The following is a 15,941-nucleotide window of genomic DNA, read 5'->3' on the forward strand; positions in this document are numbered from 1 at the left end:
TGTTAGATTTTTTTCAAAATGTTAGTGTCTTCCTAGTCTTGAGGCAACACTAGCCACGGTTCTAGCAAATGCTCATCAGACTTGAGATGAGCCGTGGAGCCAGTGGTTTTCTTCTTTTCATGGGGGTCCTCTGCCTGTGCAGGTGCTGGAGACGTGTGTGAACCACTGTGGAGAGAAGTTCCACAGCGAGGTGGCCAAGTTCCGCTTCTTGAATGAGCTGATTAAAGTGTTGTCTCCAAAGGTGAGAACCCTGGGCTTGCCTTGCTCACTGTACTGCACCTACCCCCCACCTTCAAATTCCTGTCACCTTTCTTAGTCCCGGGGCAGGCCTGCTCGTAGACAGAACCTGCCAGCCTGTCTCAGGTTTGTGAGAGAGCTGAGAGAGAAGGTCTTGCGTGTGAGAGCTTTCCTCTCCAACGTCTAGGATGACGGTCACGTTCATCAGCTGATCCCTGCCCTTTGTTAGCATTTTCAATGTCTCCCTTTAAAAATGGCCTTGTATGGGCCAGCCCTGTGGTGTGGTGGTGAAGTTTGTGTGCTCCACTTCGGTGGCCTGAGGTTCGCAGGTTTGGATCCTGGGCATGGACTTAGCACTGCTCATCAGCTGTGCTGTGGCAGCGTCCCACATACAAAAAGAGGAGAATTGGCACAGATGTTAGCTCAGGGCCACTCCTCACCAGAAAAATAAAAAGGTCTTGTAGATGGGTGGCCTAGAGGAGGTGAGGAACTCGAGCTTATAGGCACAGGTTTCCTGGTAGAGATAGCAGGTGTGTCTTTAAGTTTCATATCATTCTTGCCTTGTCCTCTGTACCTTTCCTCCTGGTACCTATCTTAGCGACACCATTCTCAAATAATTAACATTGATGGAGCCTTCCTTTGCTGCTTCCCAGTAATTCTCTCATACCAGCTGTGTGTCCTACAATTTAATTCAACTCAGTTCTGACACTACCCAGAGTTAGTACAGACCCTACACGTTGAGGGCTCAGTCCTACCTGGACTGCGCCCACTTTAGACACCAGCCATGAGTCTCCGGTATCCCCAAGCTTCTTGCACTTCTGCCCGACTGACACAACTTCAGAGGTTCCCATGATCCCCACCCCCTCAGCTTCCATAATTCAGTAGGGAGACTCACAGAACACAGGAAAGCGCTATACTTTTGTCCTTTTATTATTAGAGGACATAGATGGAGGAGATATATAGGCCAAGGTCTTGAGGGGCAACAGGGAGCAGAGCTTCCATGCCCTCTTCTTGTGGAACCTGACCATACCACCCTCCCAGTACATCCATGTGTTCCACCAGGAAACTCTCTGAACCTCCTTGTCTCAGAGTTTTTATCTGAAGTTGTGTAGGCATGATTGATTAAATCATTGGCCATATGATTGAACTCAGTCTCTAGCCCCTGTCCCCTCCTGGGGGGTTGGCATAGGCTTGAAAGTTCCAACCCTCTAATCATGGAGTTGGTCTTTCTGGAGTGGTCAGCTCCTCCCTTGACAGTAAGTGCCCACTCTGAGTGGTTATCGTAAACTCAGGTGTAGTCCAGGGGGGCTCATTGTGAATAACAAAAGATACTCCTTTCGCTCAGGAAATTCCAAGGGCTTTTGAAACTGTGTCAAGAAATGGGGACAGGGGTTGGCCCCGTGGCCGAGTGGTTAAGTTCGCGCGCTCCGCTGCAGGCGGCCCAGTGTTTCGTCAGTTCGAATCCTGGGCGCAGACATGGCACTGCTCATCAAACCACGCTGAGGCAGCCTCCCACATGCCACAACTAGAAGAACCCACAACGAAGAATATACAGCTATGTACCGGGGGGCTTTGGGGAGAAAAAGGAAACAAATAAAATAAAGTAAAATCTTAAAAAAAAAAAAAAAGAAATGGGGACAAAGACCAAATATATTCTTTTATTATTCCACGCTTGCCTCAGTCAAAAAACCATTATCCCCGGTGGCTCTATCCTAGGCCAGTATGTGATGGGCTTTAATTTTAGCAGTTTTGAAGGTCGACCCCTTAAAACCCAGAAGGAGCCCTGGGGCTGGGTGCCAGCTAATCGGCCTCCAGCTGTGCTCAGCTCTCAGCCAGCCTTGGGCAGCGCACTGCTCTGGGCCTCAGCAGCCATCGCGTTAGGGTCGTGTGGGCCACTAAGTCCCTTCCAGCTCGATAATTCTCTTTCCTTTTAATTTTCAGTACCTAGGGTCCTGGACTACAGAAAAAGTTAAAGGAAGAGTCATTGAAATACTCTTTAGTTGGACAGTTTGGTTTCCAGAAGACATCAAGATCCGAGATGCCTATCAGATGCTGAAGAAACAAGGTCTGACTTCCATTACTTACATTGCCTTCCCTTTTCACAGCAGTTGTTCCTTTTTGCTTTTTTTTTTTTTTTTTTTTAAAGATTTTATTTTTCTCCCCAAAGCCCCCCGGTACATAGTTGTATATTTCGTTGTGGGTCCTTCTAGTTGTGGCATGTGGGACGCTGCCTCAGCGTGGTCTGATGAGCAGTGCCATGTCCGCGCCCAGGATTCGAACCAACGAAACACTGGGCCGCCTGCAGCGGAGCGCGCGAACTTAACCACTCGGCCACGGGGCCAGCCCCTGTTCCTTTTTGCTTTTTTGCATGCTTTGTAATTTTTTGGTGAAAGCTGGACTTCTTGTTTAGGATGCTAGAGACTGAGGAAATTGTTAATCTCTGGAAATGGGCAGGCCTTTCCTTCTGGTGGGCTGGAACTGAGCTGGGTTTGAGAGTGTTGCGATAGGTACCCTCACTGTGCCAGATTTCAGATTTCTCTAGGATTTGCCTATGTTTAGAGTGTGGGCTGATTTGCTGGAGTCTTTAGCAATATCTGCTTCACTCTCAGCTTTAGGTTTTCCTTTTGTTCCGCACCTCAGAGAAAGTCTTATTCCATTTTCGTTCCTAACAGTAGACTGTTAGCACTTGCTACTGATGCTGGTTAGCCTGGTGGTGGTCGTTGTCATTCTCTGTTCTGATGAAGCCTCAGTCTTAGGCAGGCACTGTGTCCCTGGTCTTGGGAGGACCTCCTGTGACCCTGCCCCACCCCAATGCAGGTCTGGGCCCAGGATACCTTCCCGCCCCTTCCCCAGTGCACAAGGTTTTCTGTTCTTTTTCTCCAGCTACAGCAGGTTTTTACCTCTGCTCTAAGGATCACGGGGCTTGTCTGTCCCCCAGCGGTTTAAGGCTTTTGTTCTGGAGAGGTGGAAGGATTTAGGTGGGACTTGAGGCCTTTCCCATTCTCTCTTTGTGAGCACCTGGAGAAGAGCCTATTCCTCTTGTGTTGCAGACCGCAGAGGTTCTGTATTCTCTTGCTAGCTCACCGGCCTGTAAGCAACTTTTAAAAGCTTTTAGCTGAATTATTTGTGTTATTGTTGCCTCCCATCTCTCCTTGGAAGCAGTTTTTCCTTAGATTTCAGGTGAGTTGTTATTGCCCTGCGATCTCAGCTCTCTGGTGGATTCAGGCAAAGCTGTGAATTTGTGGGTTGTCCAGTGTTGTGTTGTTGTCAGGGTTGGAGTGATACAGTCCGTGCCTTACTATGTCCTGTGTGGAAGCTGGGATTCCATGTTCCTTTTCTCTTGGGCTCTGTGGAAGGAACTAGTGTTCAGAATGGACTATTTTTTCCTGTCATGTGCACTCATTTACTGTTCTTAGGAGTGTCAGGGATCCTGCAGTAATTTCTGAGCCCTGGGAGGTTACGTACCTACATAACGTCATCAATATTTTTACAGCAGAAGGCCCCTAGACCGCTAGCCTTAGGGTGTGGTTCTGCTCTTAGTTGGCTGTGATGTCCCTGTCTTTGTAGTGGTTCCTTGGATTCTCCTAAGAGAGGATGTGGAACCTTGATCATACCCTGGGTGTATCCCTTTAAGGTTGCTGACAGTGTTTTCCTAGTGGGACATCAGGAACCATGGGTTTCTGGACTTTATACTGGATCCTGCTCAAGTCAATGGGTACCCTTATCAGTATCTTAACTTCACAAATTGCATGTTTTAGGAATAATAAAGCAAGACCCTAAACTACCAGTGGATAAAATCTTGCCCCCGCCTTCTCCCTGGCCCAAGAGCTCCATCTTTGATGCTGATGAAGAAAAGTCAAAGGTAAGGAACTCCTTCTGACCTTGGCCTCCCTGGAGTCTGACCAGACCCCTTCTTTTAAGGACTCTCTGGAAATGTCCCCTGGAATGTCCTCTGATCCCTGAACCAAAGTATGGGACAATGTGGGGAGGCAGCTTAGTGAATTCCCTCTGGAGCAGCTTCTTACAAGTGAGGTAACATAAGGTCTGGATGTTTTGTTTGTGGACGGGCCAAATAATAAATGCTGTGGTCTCTGTACCTGCCACCTTATCTATACACGTGTTTCTGAGGGAAAGAAGGTTCAGAAGGATAACCGAAGTGAGTCGTGCAGATGGTCCGTCGTATCCAGTGTATGTGTGGTGGGGGATGGTGGAGAGGAAAGAATTGGTTGCATGTTGGCTGAGATCTTTTTTAGTGCCAATAAACCTGATCCCACTATTTCCCTTCCACTACTGCCTCCCAGAATTGTTGCTCCTCAGACATCAGAAAGGAGAGGGACGGGAAAAGGAAGGTGGTAAAGACCTTGGCCAACACCCAGGGGTGACTTTTGAGTGCCTCTGAATGGGGGAAGGGTCCTTGAGCACTAGTGGTGGCAGTGCTTTGGGTCCTTACTGTTCTTGGTCACTCACAGGGTCTGCTAAGTGTAGTACTGGGAAAGCTCCAGGCCTTGTCTACATCGCTCTTTGATACCTTCTGCCTTCCAACTGCACTTCTCAGCTGTACCCTTCCCTTGGATCGTGATGCTCAGTGGCTCACTGTGGGCAGAATGAGCAGGGCTGTACTAGGTTCTGGGCTTCCTTTCTCTCTGGCTCCTCTCCTACTGGTGCCTACAATTGCAGAGGGTGGAGGAGCTAGGGAGGAGGTATGGCATAGACTTTGGAGAAAGATAGAATCCTCTGTCAACCTTGGGCAAGCTACTAATACTCTCTGGGGCTCAGTATCCCCAACTTTCCTGCCATCCATCCAACAAAGATTGACTCCTGTGTGCCAGGCGTTCTGACAGGCATTGGGAATGAAGTGAACAAGATGGCCAAGTCTGTCATATCAGAGTACATGGTCCAGAACAACCTCAGCACTATTGATATTTTGGGGCAGGTAATTTTCTTGTTTGGGGCTGTCCTATGCACTGTAGGATATTTACAATATCCCTCACCTTTGCCCACTAGATGCCAGTAACATCCCCAGTTATGACAACCAAAAATGTCTCCAGACTTAGCCAGATGTCCCCTGGGGGGATTATATCCACCTCCCTCCCCCATTGAAAACTGGTGACCTGTGGGGATAGTCATCATGTCTACATCTTTGAGTCACTCCAAGGATTTGATAAGATAATGCATATCAAATGTGCAAGCTGTTCCTATTCATGTTAATTCTTCTCTTGCTGATGCTACTACTCTGGGTCATCTCACACAGAGGGAATTAGTTGTACCTACTCTTGTTCACTCTTCAGCTTCTGACAAGGCTTCTGAAGAGCAACCACCCTGAGGATCTTCAGGCTGCAAACCGGCTGATCAAGAATTTGGTCAAGGAGGTGGGCATTTTCCCAATGGGTTCTGCAGAAGCAACATTTGACAGGGCTGGATATATATGTGTATGTGCACAGTTGGCTGGGAGAAGGGATGGCCTCCTAGCCCTGAACTGGGTAACAGCCGGGGGCCCCTGAAGGGCAGCAAGACGGTGACTGAAAGTAGAAACCATGCTGTGAACTTCCCAAGTACTCTTGTCTAGGAGCTCAAAGCATTTCAGAGGCACTCGTTTCTGTCCCAGTGACAGGTATTAGTGTCCCCGTGTTTGGGAGTCTGTTTTTCAGAGGGATTCAGGCTGGTGGTACAAAGGAGTAGATCACTAGGTCCCCAGACTGCACTGGGTTTGCTGGGAGTTCTGGGCTTTGAGCACTTCCTTCTCTCACTGGGTGTGCACTCCCATTCATTCAGTGTTCTGGTGCCTTCCCTGAGCTCTCCACAGTGCAGTGCCCCTTTCCCATCCCTTGTTCAGGCTGTATCTAGGGCTTCTGCTCCCTCACTTCCATCCTCTGATTTCTTTCAAAAGGAACAAGAAAAATCAGACAAGGTGTCCAAGAGAGTCAGCGCTGTGGAGGAAGTACGGAGCCATGTGAAGGTGCTGCAGGAAATGCTGAGCATGTACCGCCGGCCGGGGCAGGCCCCACCCGACCAGGAGGCCTTGCAGGTACTCTTTTTAAAAAATAAAATAAACAAATTCAAGTATAATATACTGAGTATAACTCACGTGCTAGAAATTGCACATATTTAAAGCATATATGATGTTTTGACATGTTTACGCACATGAAGCCATCATCCCCTCAATCAAGATAGTAAACATGTCCCTCACCCCGCAAAATTTCCTCATGCCCCTCGGTCATCCCTCCCTCCTCCCTATCCCTGGGCAGCCATGGATTTGCTGTCTGGCTCTGATTAGTTTCTGTTTCCTGGACTTTTGTATAAATGGAATGATGCAGTATGTGCCCTCTCATTTTTATGGGGTGGAGTGTCTGGCTTCTCCCCCTCGGCATAATTGAGATCCTTTCATGTTGTGTGTATCAGGAGTTTATTCCTCTTTATTGCTGAGTGGTGTTCTGTTGTATGCATGGACCACAGTATGTATATCCATTCATCTGTTGATGGCTATGTGAGTTTTTCCAGCTTTGGGTGATTATATACAGGAGTTTGTGTGACCATCGTCCTTTCTCTCGGGTAAATGCCTAGTTGTGGGGTTGCTAGGTCATATGCTGTGTGTAGTTAACTTCTAAAGAAATTGCCAAGTTGTTTTCCAAAGTAGTTGTGTTATTTTATGTTCCTAACAGCAGTGTATGAGAATTCTAGTTCCTCCACACCTTGATTTTTTTAATAACACCTTTTTTGAGAATTCACACAACATAAAAGCAACCGTCACTATCTAACTAGAACACGTTAATCATCCCTGAAAGAAATCCTATGCCCATTAGCAGCCCCCTCCACCCTCACCCTCCTCCCCCAGCTCCTGGTAACCACTAATCTCCTTTCTGTGTCTGTGGATTTGCCTCTTTGGTCGTTGCATAGAGTTATACAATATGTGATCTTTTAAGTCTGGCTTCTTTCACTTAGCATAATGTTTGCAAAGTTCATCCATCTAGTAGCATGTATCAATACTTCCTTCCTTTTTATGGCTGAATAACATTCCATTGTGTGGCGACATCACTTTTGTGGTTTTTTGGGTAGTTTTATTTATTTTTTTACTGAGGTCATGTTGCTTTATAACGTTGTATAAATCTCAGGTATACATTATTATGTTTTGGCTTCTGTGCAAACTGCATCATGCTGCATCACGTCGTGTTTATCCATTCACCAGTTGGGCGTTTGGGTTGTTTCTACTTTTGGACTATTATGAATAATGCTATGAACATTTATGTACAAGTTTTTGTGTGAATGTTAGCTTTTAATTCTCTTGGGTATATGCCTAGAGTAGAATTGTTGGGTCATTTGGTAACTGTTTAACTTTCTGAGCAACTTCCAAACTGTTTGCCAAATTGTTGCACCATTTTACAATCCCACCAGCAATGTATGAGGGTTCCAGTTTTCCACATCTTGCCAACACTTGTTATTGTCTGTCTTTTTGATAATAGCCATCCTCGTCAGTGTGAAGTCGTATCTGATTGTGGTTTTGATATGTATTTCCCTGGTGGCTTACGTTGAGCTTTCTTTCATGTTTCTATTGGCCACTTATATATCATCTTTGGAGAAATGTCTGTTCAAATCCATTGCCCATTTTTAATTGGGTTTTCTTTCTATGTTTGAGTTGTAAGAGTTCTTCGTATATCCTGGATACAGGTCCCTTATCAGACAGTTTTCTCCCATTCTGCGGGTTGTTTTTTCACTGTCTTGACAATATCTTTTGAAGTGAGTTTTTAATTTTGAAGTTCTCTTGATCTATTTTTTTCTTTCGTTGCTGGTGCTTTTGGTGTTATGTCTAAGATACCACGACCTAGTGCAGACAGATGGTAGTGGTACTGCAATGCTGTCTGAGGCAGACATTCTTAGTCTCTCTTTGGCGCTCTACTCTCTGCCTCCTTCTTTAGGCTACATCATCTTGTCTCTCTGCATTCCAGCTTTTTATGCTTCTCTGCATAGGAGAGACAGCCTTCGCATAGCTCCTTGGTTTACCTGTCCTTCCATTTCACAAGGGTGGTAGAAACGAACTGGTGCCTTTCCCAATTCCAGATTCCTGAGAGAGAAATCCGTTTGGGCAGCTTGGCTCATGTACCACCCCAGGTTGGTCAGCTATGACTGCGGTTGGGTAGAGTTGTAGAGAAGATCATCCCGAGCTGCTTCTGTGGCCGGATGGGACAGTACTCAGAAGCATTGGTGGGCTCGGGCCAGGCAGCACTCCAAAGCTGATACCGCGTGCTGAGGTTGCACCAGAGCTTCCCCACTCAAGATGAAAGCCAGCCACGGGACAAGAGACATGCTGCAGGAAACGAAACTTCATCTTTATAATGAATAAAGCTGACTTGGGAAAATGTGGCAGTTAAGTCTTGGCAAGTGGTTTCCTAATACTGAACCCTAGAATCGGCAGGTTTACCTTCCACCTCAGACGGTGCTGGCACACCACTGGTTCCCCACTAGGGGCTTCCTTCTTTAAAACTTACAGCAGGTGGGAGCACAGCTGAATGCAAGCTTCCCCGTAGGCAGGGACTCTCAAAGCAAGGCGGGACGAAGGGGCTCCTTCCTGCTTCCTCTCGCAGACTCACCAATGACAATCAAGATATGTCATTTCCCCAGCCTACGGTCTGGGGAGAAAGGAGAGGCTATACCATCAGAGGGAGGCCTGGAGTGTTAAATTAGTTAATTGAGCGGCTTTGCAAGGAAGGAAGCCTAAGGTGTACGGGAGCTGTCCATCTTCCTTAACAGCATATGGAGAGTAAAATTGTCTAGAGCACTCTCCCTGGGACGAGGAAAATGAGATGTCCCAGATGATGTTGCGGTGCCTGAGGTTTAGTTCTGGGAGAAGCTGTGGCGGAATCGTGGGAGTGTTGAAAAAGGAATACTGGCATCAGACAACAGTTGGATGGGAAGTTTGGGTGTTAGTTTTGTTTTTTTTGAGGAAGATTAGCCCTGAGCTGACATGTACTGCCAATCCTCCTCTTTTTGCTGAGGAAGACTGGCCCTGAGCTAACATCCGTGCCCATCTTCCTCTACTTTATATGTGGGACGCCTACCACAGCATGGCATGCCAAGCGGTGCCATGTCCGCATCCGGGATCTGAACCAGTGAACCCCAGGCCGCCGAGAAGCGAAACGTGTGCACTTAACCCCTGTGCCACCAGGCCGGCCCCTGGGTGTTAGTTTTAAAGCAGGGTAGTCCCTGCAGGCCTCCATGGGGGTCATCCCATTGTTAAAGCTGTTCTAGAGCATCAGGGGAAAGGAGCTTGAAGAAGAGAGAATGCTGAGCGCACTGAGCTGGTAGGTTCTTCTCTGAGCTAAGGTCTTTTGTCACCTTTTTAACTATTTTAAAAAGACATAATTGTTGCCTAGACTTTTTCTGAAACTATACCTGCTGTCTTACTTCAGAGAACCTGCAGTCTTGAATTTGGGGCAGACTGAGAACTGAAGCCCCAGACTCTGCTGCGTGCTTTTTGGAGGCACCTGGTGCCTTGCTGTGGGTCCTGGGTGTGTGTCGTGAAACCAAGCTCTGTTTTCCCAGGTTGTGTATGAAAGGTGTGAAAAGCTTCGGCCCACCCTCTTCCGGCTGGCGAGTGACACCACTGACGACGACGATGCTCTTGGTAACAGTTTCATTTCCCTAGGCATAGAAGCACCCCTGAGTGCAAAACGGACCTGGTACTTCCTGTTGGGTTACTGTGGTGCCAGAACAAGACAGAATCTACTTTAGGTTTTATGATGACTGGGGCTTGGGAAAGGCATGGCCTGTGTTGACTTAGAGCTGATTTCCAGAAGAATCTAGGCTTGAGCAAGAAATCAGCAGCAGATCTGAAAGCATAGAAAAGAGTGGAAATTTACCATGTAAATTGGATGTGAGGGAGACAGAAGAAAGAGAAGATACCACTGAAGGCTTGAAGAAAGGCTAAACATCCACAGAATTCCAAAAAACAGCTGTCAGTGGTGCATTTCCAAGGTTTCACCAACTTAGATGCCTTCAGGGGCTGGGTGGGTGACTAAATGAGGCAGGCTGAGGGGTGGAAGGGACAACGGCAGGAACAGTGGAGAATTTTAATACTTGTATACAGATATTACAGTATTTTAAACTTTTTATTATAGAAAATCTCAAAACACATAAAGAGCAGTAGTAGAATAAATCCCATGTACTCTTCACCTGTTGTTAAGAATTACCAACTTGTTGCCAATCTTTTGATCTTATTTATCTGTGCTGCTTATCTCATTCTATTTTGAAGCAAACTGTAAACATTTCAGAGTAATCAAATAGTCATTCAGTATTCAGATTTCCCTGGATATTTCTCTCTCTAACCATCTCCTGCTAACCATCCCTCCCTTTTTTTTAAACAGTGTCTTCTAAATCAGACTCAAAAACAAAAGCCATACTTTGTAATTGGTTGATATTTCTTAAGAATCCCCCATTCTTCATCTTTCTTTTTTATTTCTTACATGGAAAATATGTCCTTTGACTTGTAGAGTTTCCCTTGGTCTAAATTTTCTGGTGGCATCCCGTATGGTATTTCACGTGTTTCTCTGTTCCTAGTATTTCTTATAAATTCCTGATTTTCTTATAAATTGTATCAGGGGTCTTGATCAGATTCAGGTTCAATTGGGATGGAGGCAAGGGAGCAAGAATACTTCATAGGTGGCATTCAGGAGTCCCAGAGTATCTGCTTGTTTTGTGATGTTATTTTTGTCTGAACGCATTATTTTCTCTGGTTGCAATGAGGTCAAAAGTAATCAAATTTAAATTTTTAAGCAACTTGCACATGCCAAGTAAAACACTGCCTGGTGATTTCACCCCCATATTATCAGTTTGCAACCTCCATCCACAGTTAAAATAGGGGCAGGAGATAAAGAGTTGGTCACCCTTGAAGTTGCCCGGCGCCTTGGCCTGCGCTGTTCTGCGTGGCCCCTGGTCCTATTGCTGTTCTTTTTCTCTCTTGGGAGAGATTTTTTTGCAGGCTCACCAGACTGTGAGATGCTCATGAAGTTTTTAAAATCCAGCGCATATTTTATATTTATGGGACATTTCGATTTGGATGCCAGATTTTCATCAGGAATACTTAGTGATCTCTATTTAGATTTTATGAAATTTATGGGTGAAAAAAGTAGGTTCGTCTACCAACTTGTTCCCTACGCAGTTAAAAGCTTTCTGATAACTGAATTAAGTACCAAAAAATTCTTTTAATATCCACATCCACATTGACAAAACAGCTTTCAGTTTTAATTTTAAATTAAAGTTTTACTTGAGTTGAAAGAGCCATATTTCAAGTGTTGGCTATCATGTTGGACAGTACATAGAAGGTGGGAGAATTTGGTTCCTCCTACACTCTGAGAACTGGAAGTGCTGAAGTTCAAGGATTGAGTGCCCAGGTCCGAGAGGGGCCTGATCACATGATCTGGGGCAGGAGGCGTGGAAGTACTGAACCTGGTAGAGTCAGGTGACAGCTGCTTTGTGTAGTGGCTTCAAGACTGAGATTGTTGGTAGCTAAACCAGGGGCTTCTGGTTTTTCTCTCATTCTTCAGCGGAGATTCTCCAGGCAAATGACCTCCTTACCCAGGGAGTTCTGCTGTACAAACAGGTGATGGAGGGCCGTGTCATCTTTGGGAACACCATGACCAGCTCACTGGGAGACATACCTGTCTCCAGAGGTATGTGCCAAGAGACTCTCCATGTCCTCTGCCTTGGGGCCACCTGCAAATCCCAGAAAAGAAATGGATCCTCAGAATATTCTGGGTTATGGTATAGAAATGAGAGAATTTGTCCTGTTTTCCCTTTCCTGTGAAAACTGGTTTTATATATGCGGCCTCTGCCATATATGATGTTATGAATTGACTGCCAGGCTGGACCCTAGCTTTGGCTATAAACAGAAGCAGACAGCTTTTGTGCCCAGGTTTGGGTTCCTCCTCTCATGAGTGCCTAAGGAAGCTGGAGACCAAAAAAAAACTGGTTTCTTCAGTGATTCCTAGTGCCAGGCTAGCTGTGGCACAATCATCTGGAATACTGGTTAAAATGCAGATTCTTAGGTCCCTGACTTGGACTTTCTGAATCAAGAGTGCTTGGAGCTAGGCCTGGGGATCTGCATTTTTATCAAGCACTCTAGGTGATTCTGATTAACTGTGGTCAGAAACCTGAAAAGGCCTCTGAGCTAGAGAAGTCAGCTCGCCACTTTCCAGGTCAAGTGGACCTTTAGAAGAGGACTCTGTGATTGCTGGGGTGGGAAGACAGTCCTCTGGTGTCCCATACTCCAGATGCCACTTTAGGCTGTGCATCGGGGTTCTTGTGGGGGTGTGTTGAGGGTGGGGCCACGTGATGTCTTTTGGCAGGAGGCCCTAGGGAGCTGACAGGCTTTAAGGAGGCTTTGCTCTCATTCTGACTGACTGATTTTCCTGTTTCCTAGTCTTTCAGAATCCAACAGGCTGCATGAAGAACTGTCCCCTAATTGACTTGGAGTTGGACAATGGATCTGAGCAAGCTGGGACTGTGGCACCATCTTTACTTCATCAGGACCTGGCATCCTTAGGTAAGGGTGGGTGTTTGGGGGGAGCACAGAATGATCCTGACTCCCAGGGAGAGTGAGTAAGCTGGTTTCCTTCGGGGAGAGTATGCCTGTTTTCAGAGGAAACTAGGTATACCGGGAAGTTCAGAGGTCCTCTTTGCGCTTAGTCTCAGAGTTGCATGGGTGAGTTGAATGACTCTGGGTAATTTACTTTGTGTAGGCTCTCTAAATGTTCTAGAAAGGATGGGCATGGTTTTGATCTCCAGCTCATATCAAGTAGAGTTACTGGTGTGCTTCTCACTCTGTTCCTTCCTTACAGGACTCAGTGATGCTCCAGTTACCACCAAGGTAAGGAAGCTCTTCCTAGGGGCCTGAGAGGGGAGGGGAGGTCCCTCAAACATACCTTCATGAGGGCAGCACTGCTTGAGAGGGGAGGCGTGAGGAGGCTGGGACTACAGCACAGCCTGGTGGCACTTGTGGAGTGGAAGGTCTAAAGCCTGTTCCTCACCTCCACTGTCGTGAACCCTCGGAGGGAGACGTCTTTTTCCTCTCCTCATATCCTTACCGTCTTCGGGGGCATCCAGGCTCCATTAAAGGTCTGCTCAGGGGTCATGGGTTCTCCTGCCCTTTCTTTCTCCTCCTGCCCCAGAAAATGTAGTAAGCCTGGGAGCAGTGGCTTTGGCGGGCTCAGGAGAGCTGTGCCATGGTGTCACCATGGCTCATGGCATTCATACCCTGGCCTTATTTTAGCCACATCTGGTTTGACAGGTTGCCGGTCAGAACTGCTGCGAGGAAAAGAAGAACCCTGCCGCCAGCACACTGCCAGGTGGTGGTGCTCAGAGCCCTTCCGCAGAGAGGAACTTGTTGGATCTCCTCTCCCCACAGCCATCTCCAGGTCCTCTGTGAGTCTCGTGGGCAAGGGGAGTAGAAGGGTGACTCCTGTGTGCCGTCAGTGCCCACTGCATGAGGGCCAGGCGGAAGGGCCCAGCGATGCCTCTCTAAGACGGCCAGAGGCCTCCCTCCCCACCGACCTTCTTCCTCCCTACCAGAAGTTCAGTGTGTGCTTCCCCTCTTCTCCTTTTCCTCCCCATCCTCAGTCAGGACCTCTGAAAAGGGGTTTGTTTAAGGAGCAGCAGCAGAGAGGAAGAGGATGTTTTTGGTGTTTATATGTTGTTTTTTTTCCCTGATTACAGTGTAATTTGAAGTTAAGCAAAATTTGATCACTAGAGGAATATGTAGTATAGAAAATCGCAAATATCACTCCCTAAAGACAATGTTAAATGTTCCTTCTTTGCTGTTTTTTCTGTACATGTAGTAATGTGTTACTCTGGCTTGTTTTTGCACAAACAGGATCATAATTTATAAACTCTACTCCAATGTGGTTTTCTTCATGTCACATATCTTTGACACATTTTCCTATTAGTTTATATAAATTTGCCTCATTCTTTCTATTAGTTGTACACTTCATATACATATAATATACATAGATTTAATCATTTCCCTCTTGTAGATATTTACATGGCTTCCAGTTTGGAGGCACCTGGGGGAGTGTTTATATAGCACAGATTCCTAATGGTAGAAGTGCTTTCAAGTATGAGTGTAAATACATTTTCATCGATCCTGTGTCTTTGCCTCTGGAAAGGTTGGAGCAGTTTGCCTTCCCCCACTAGCCTGAGAGGGTCCATGTCCCTAGTGGAGACCACAGGGCTCTGGCAGAAATGGACATGTGTTGGGAGGTCATTCCTGTTTGCACCCATAGGGGGCACTTTTTGTAACCACTTGACAGGGGCCAGTAATCATTGTAATTTTGGTGGGTTAGTTCTGATGGACTTTAGTTTTCCAAAAATGTTTTCAATTTGTATTTCAGATGGACAAAATCATAAGGAAGTGTGATTGAAGGGGTTGGTGTAATTTGTGTTATCTTCCTAGCTTACATTATTCTGGTGATCGTGTATGGGAAACAGCCTGACTGAGCTACTTCTTGTCAGAGACTGCCTGACAACCATGATGTTACCTTAATAATAATAGCTCTAGTTTATTGGGTCCTAACTATGTGTACACACTCTGCTAAGTGCTTCTCATACATTTTCTCATGTAATTCTTATAACAACCCTATGAGGTACATACTAGATTATTCCCATTTTACAGGTGAGATAACTGAGGCATAGATTAGATTACTTATTTAAAGTCATATATTCCTCTAAAATACACACTCATACACATGCACATATATCTTTCTTTTTTTTCCTCTTCCTTGTTCTTCAGAAAGCCTAATCAGATTCCTGGAATTCTCTACAATTTTTATTAGTTTTGATATTTTTATTTCTTTGCAGGAATTACATTCCACAGAAAAGTATCCCCAAGGAAGTGCCACCAGGTACTAAGTCCTCTCCAGGTTGGTCCTGGGAGGCTGGCCCACTGGCTCCTTCCCCGTCTTCCCAGAATACACCTCTGGCTCAAGTCTTTGTCCCTTTGGAGTCTGTTAAGCCCAGTAAGTAGAGTTTCACCTTTTTTTTTTGTTTCTTTCTCTCTATTAGATGCTCAGTTTTATCCACGCAGGATTGGTAGGAGTGGCTCTTAAACTGGGGAAAATGAGTGGTGGAGATTTTGCCTGGGGGCAGAGGATAAACAGGTGGCTTCATGGTCTCTTAACTAATATTTTTCTTAAAGTTTTCTCTTGAGGTTGATACTGAACGCCATTGACAAGCAGAATTTAATTAGGTGTATTGAGTCTACTTAGGGACATGATGTTCATTCATTTGGAATTCAAGAAGGGAATGTTCATTGTGGCCTCAGATAACTCAGAAGTGATGGAATTAGAAGGAAAAGAAGAATCAGGCTGGTGATCCTCTTCCTCTAGGGATCCTCGTTAAAGCAGGAAAGTAGATATCATTCCCTTACGAGGGAAAGGAAACTGAAGGCCCAGCTCAGTAAGGTGACTGCCTGCGGTCAGCACACTAGTGTGTGAGCAGGAAGCAGCGGGGTCTTCAGATCTAGGGCCTGGTGTGCTGAGGTCAGATTGCAGAGGGCCCCGGAACCAGGCAGAGGAATTTAAACAATCAGTAAGAGTGGGAGCCCTTTGCACACTTTATTAATTTTGACTTAATATATGTTCAGTGTTAATTTCCTGGTTTCAATAATTATGCTGTGGTTATACAAAATGTTAACATTTGAGGAAGCTGGGTGAAGGGTCTGT

The 15,941-nt window shown here is 46.0% G+C and overlaps 1 protein-coding gene across 5 annotated transcripts in view; it reads left to right on the plus strand.

Annotated features, from left to right (window-relative positions):
* The window catches only part of GGA2 (golgi associated, gamma adaptin ear containing, ARF binding protein 2), a 32,761-nt gene that overhangs the window by 11,344 nt on the left and 5,476 nt on the right, over positions 1-15,941 (plus strand). For all 5 annotated transcript variants that reach the window (XM_070568320.1, XM_070568316.1, XM_070568318.1 and 2 more), the window contains exons 4-14: positions 143-241; positions 2,179-2,302; positions 3,996-4,099; positions 5,526-5,606; positions 6,125-6,262; positions 9,772-9,853; positions 11,772-11,897; positions 12,647-12,769; positions 13,065-13,093; positions 13,514-13,647; positions 15,079-15,236. In XM_070568320.1, coding sequence (XP_070424421.1) covers positions 143-241; positions 2,179-2,302; positions 3,996-4,099; positions 5,526-5,606; positions 6,125-6,262; positions 9,772-9,853; positions 11,772-11,897; positions 12,647-12,769; positions 13,065-13,093; positions 13,514-13,647; positions 15,079-15,236 — 1,198 coding nt within the window. The remainder of the gene's footprint in view (positions 1-142; positions 242-2,178; positions 2,303-3,995; positions 4,100-5,525; positions 5,607-6,124; positions 6,263-9,771; positions 9,854-11,771; positions 11,898-12,646; positions 12,770-13,064; positions 13,094-13,513; positions 13,648-15,078; positions 15,237-15,941) is intronic.

This window comes from Equus przewalskii, chromosome 12 (genome assembly GCF_037783145.1).
Source record: "Equus przewalskii isolate Varuska chromosome 12, EquPr2, whole genome shotgun sequence".
Classification (NCBI taxonomy): Eukaryota; Metazoa; Chordata; class Mammalia; order Perissodactyla; family Equidae; genus Equus; species Equus przewalskii.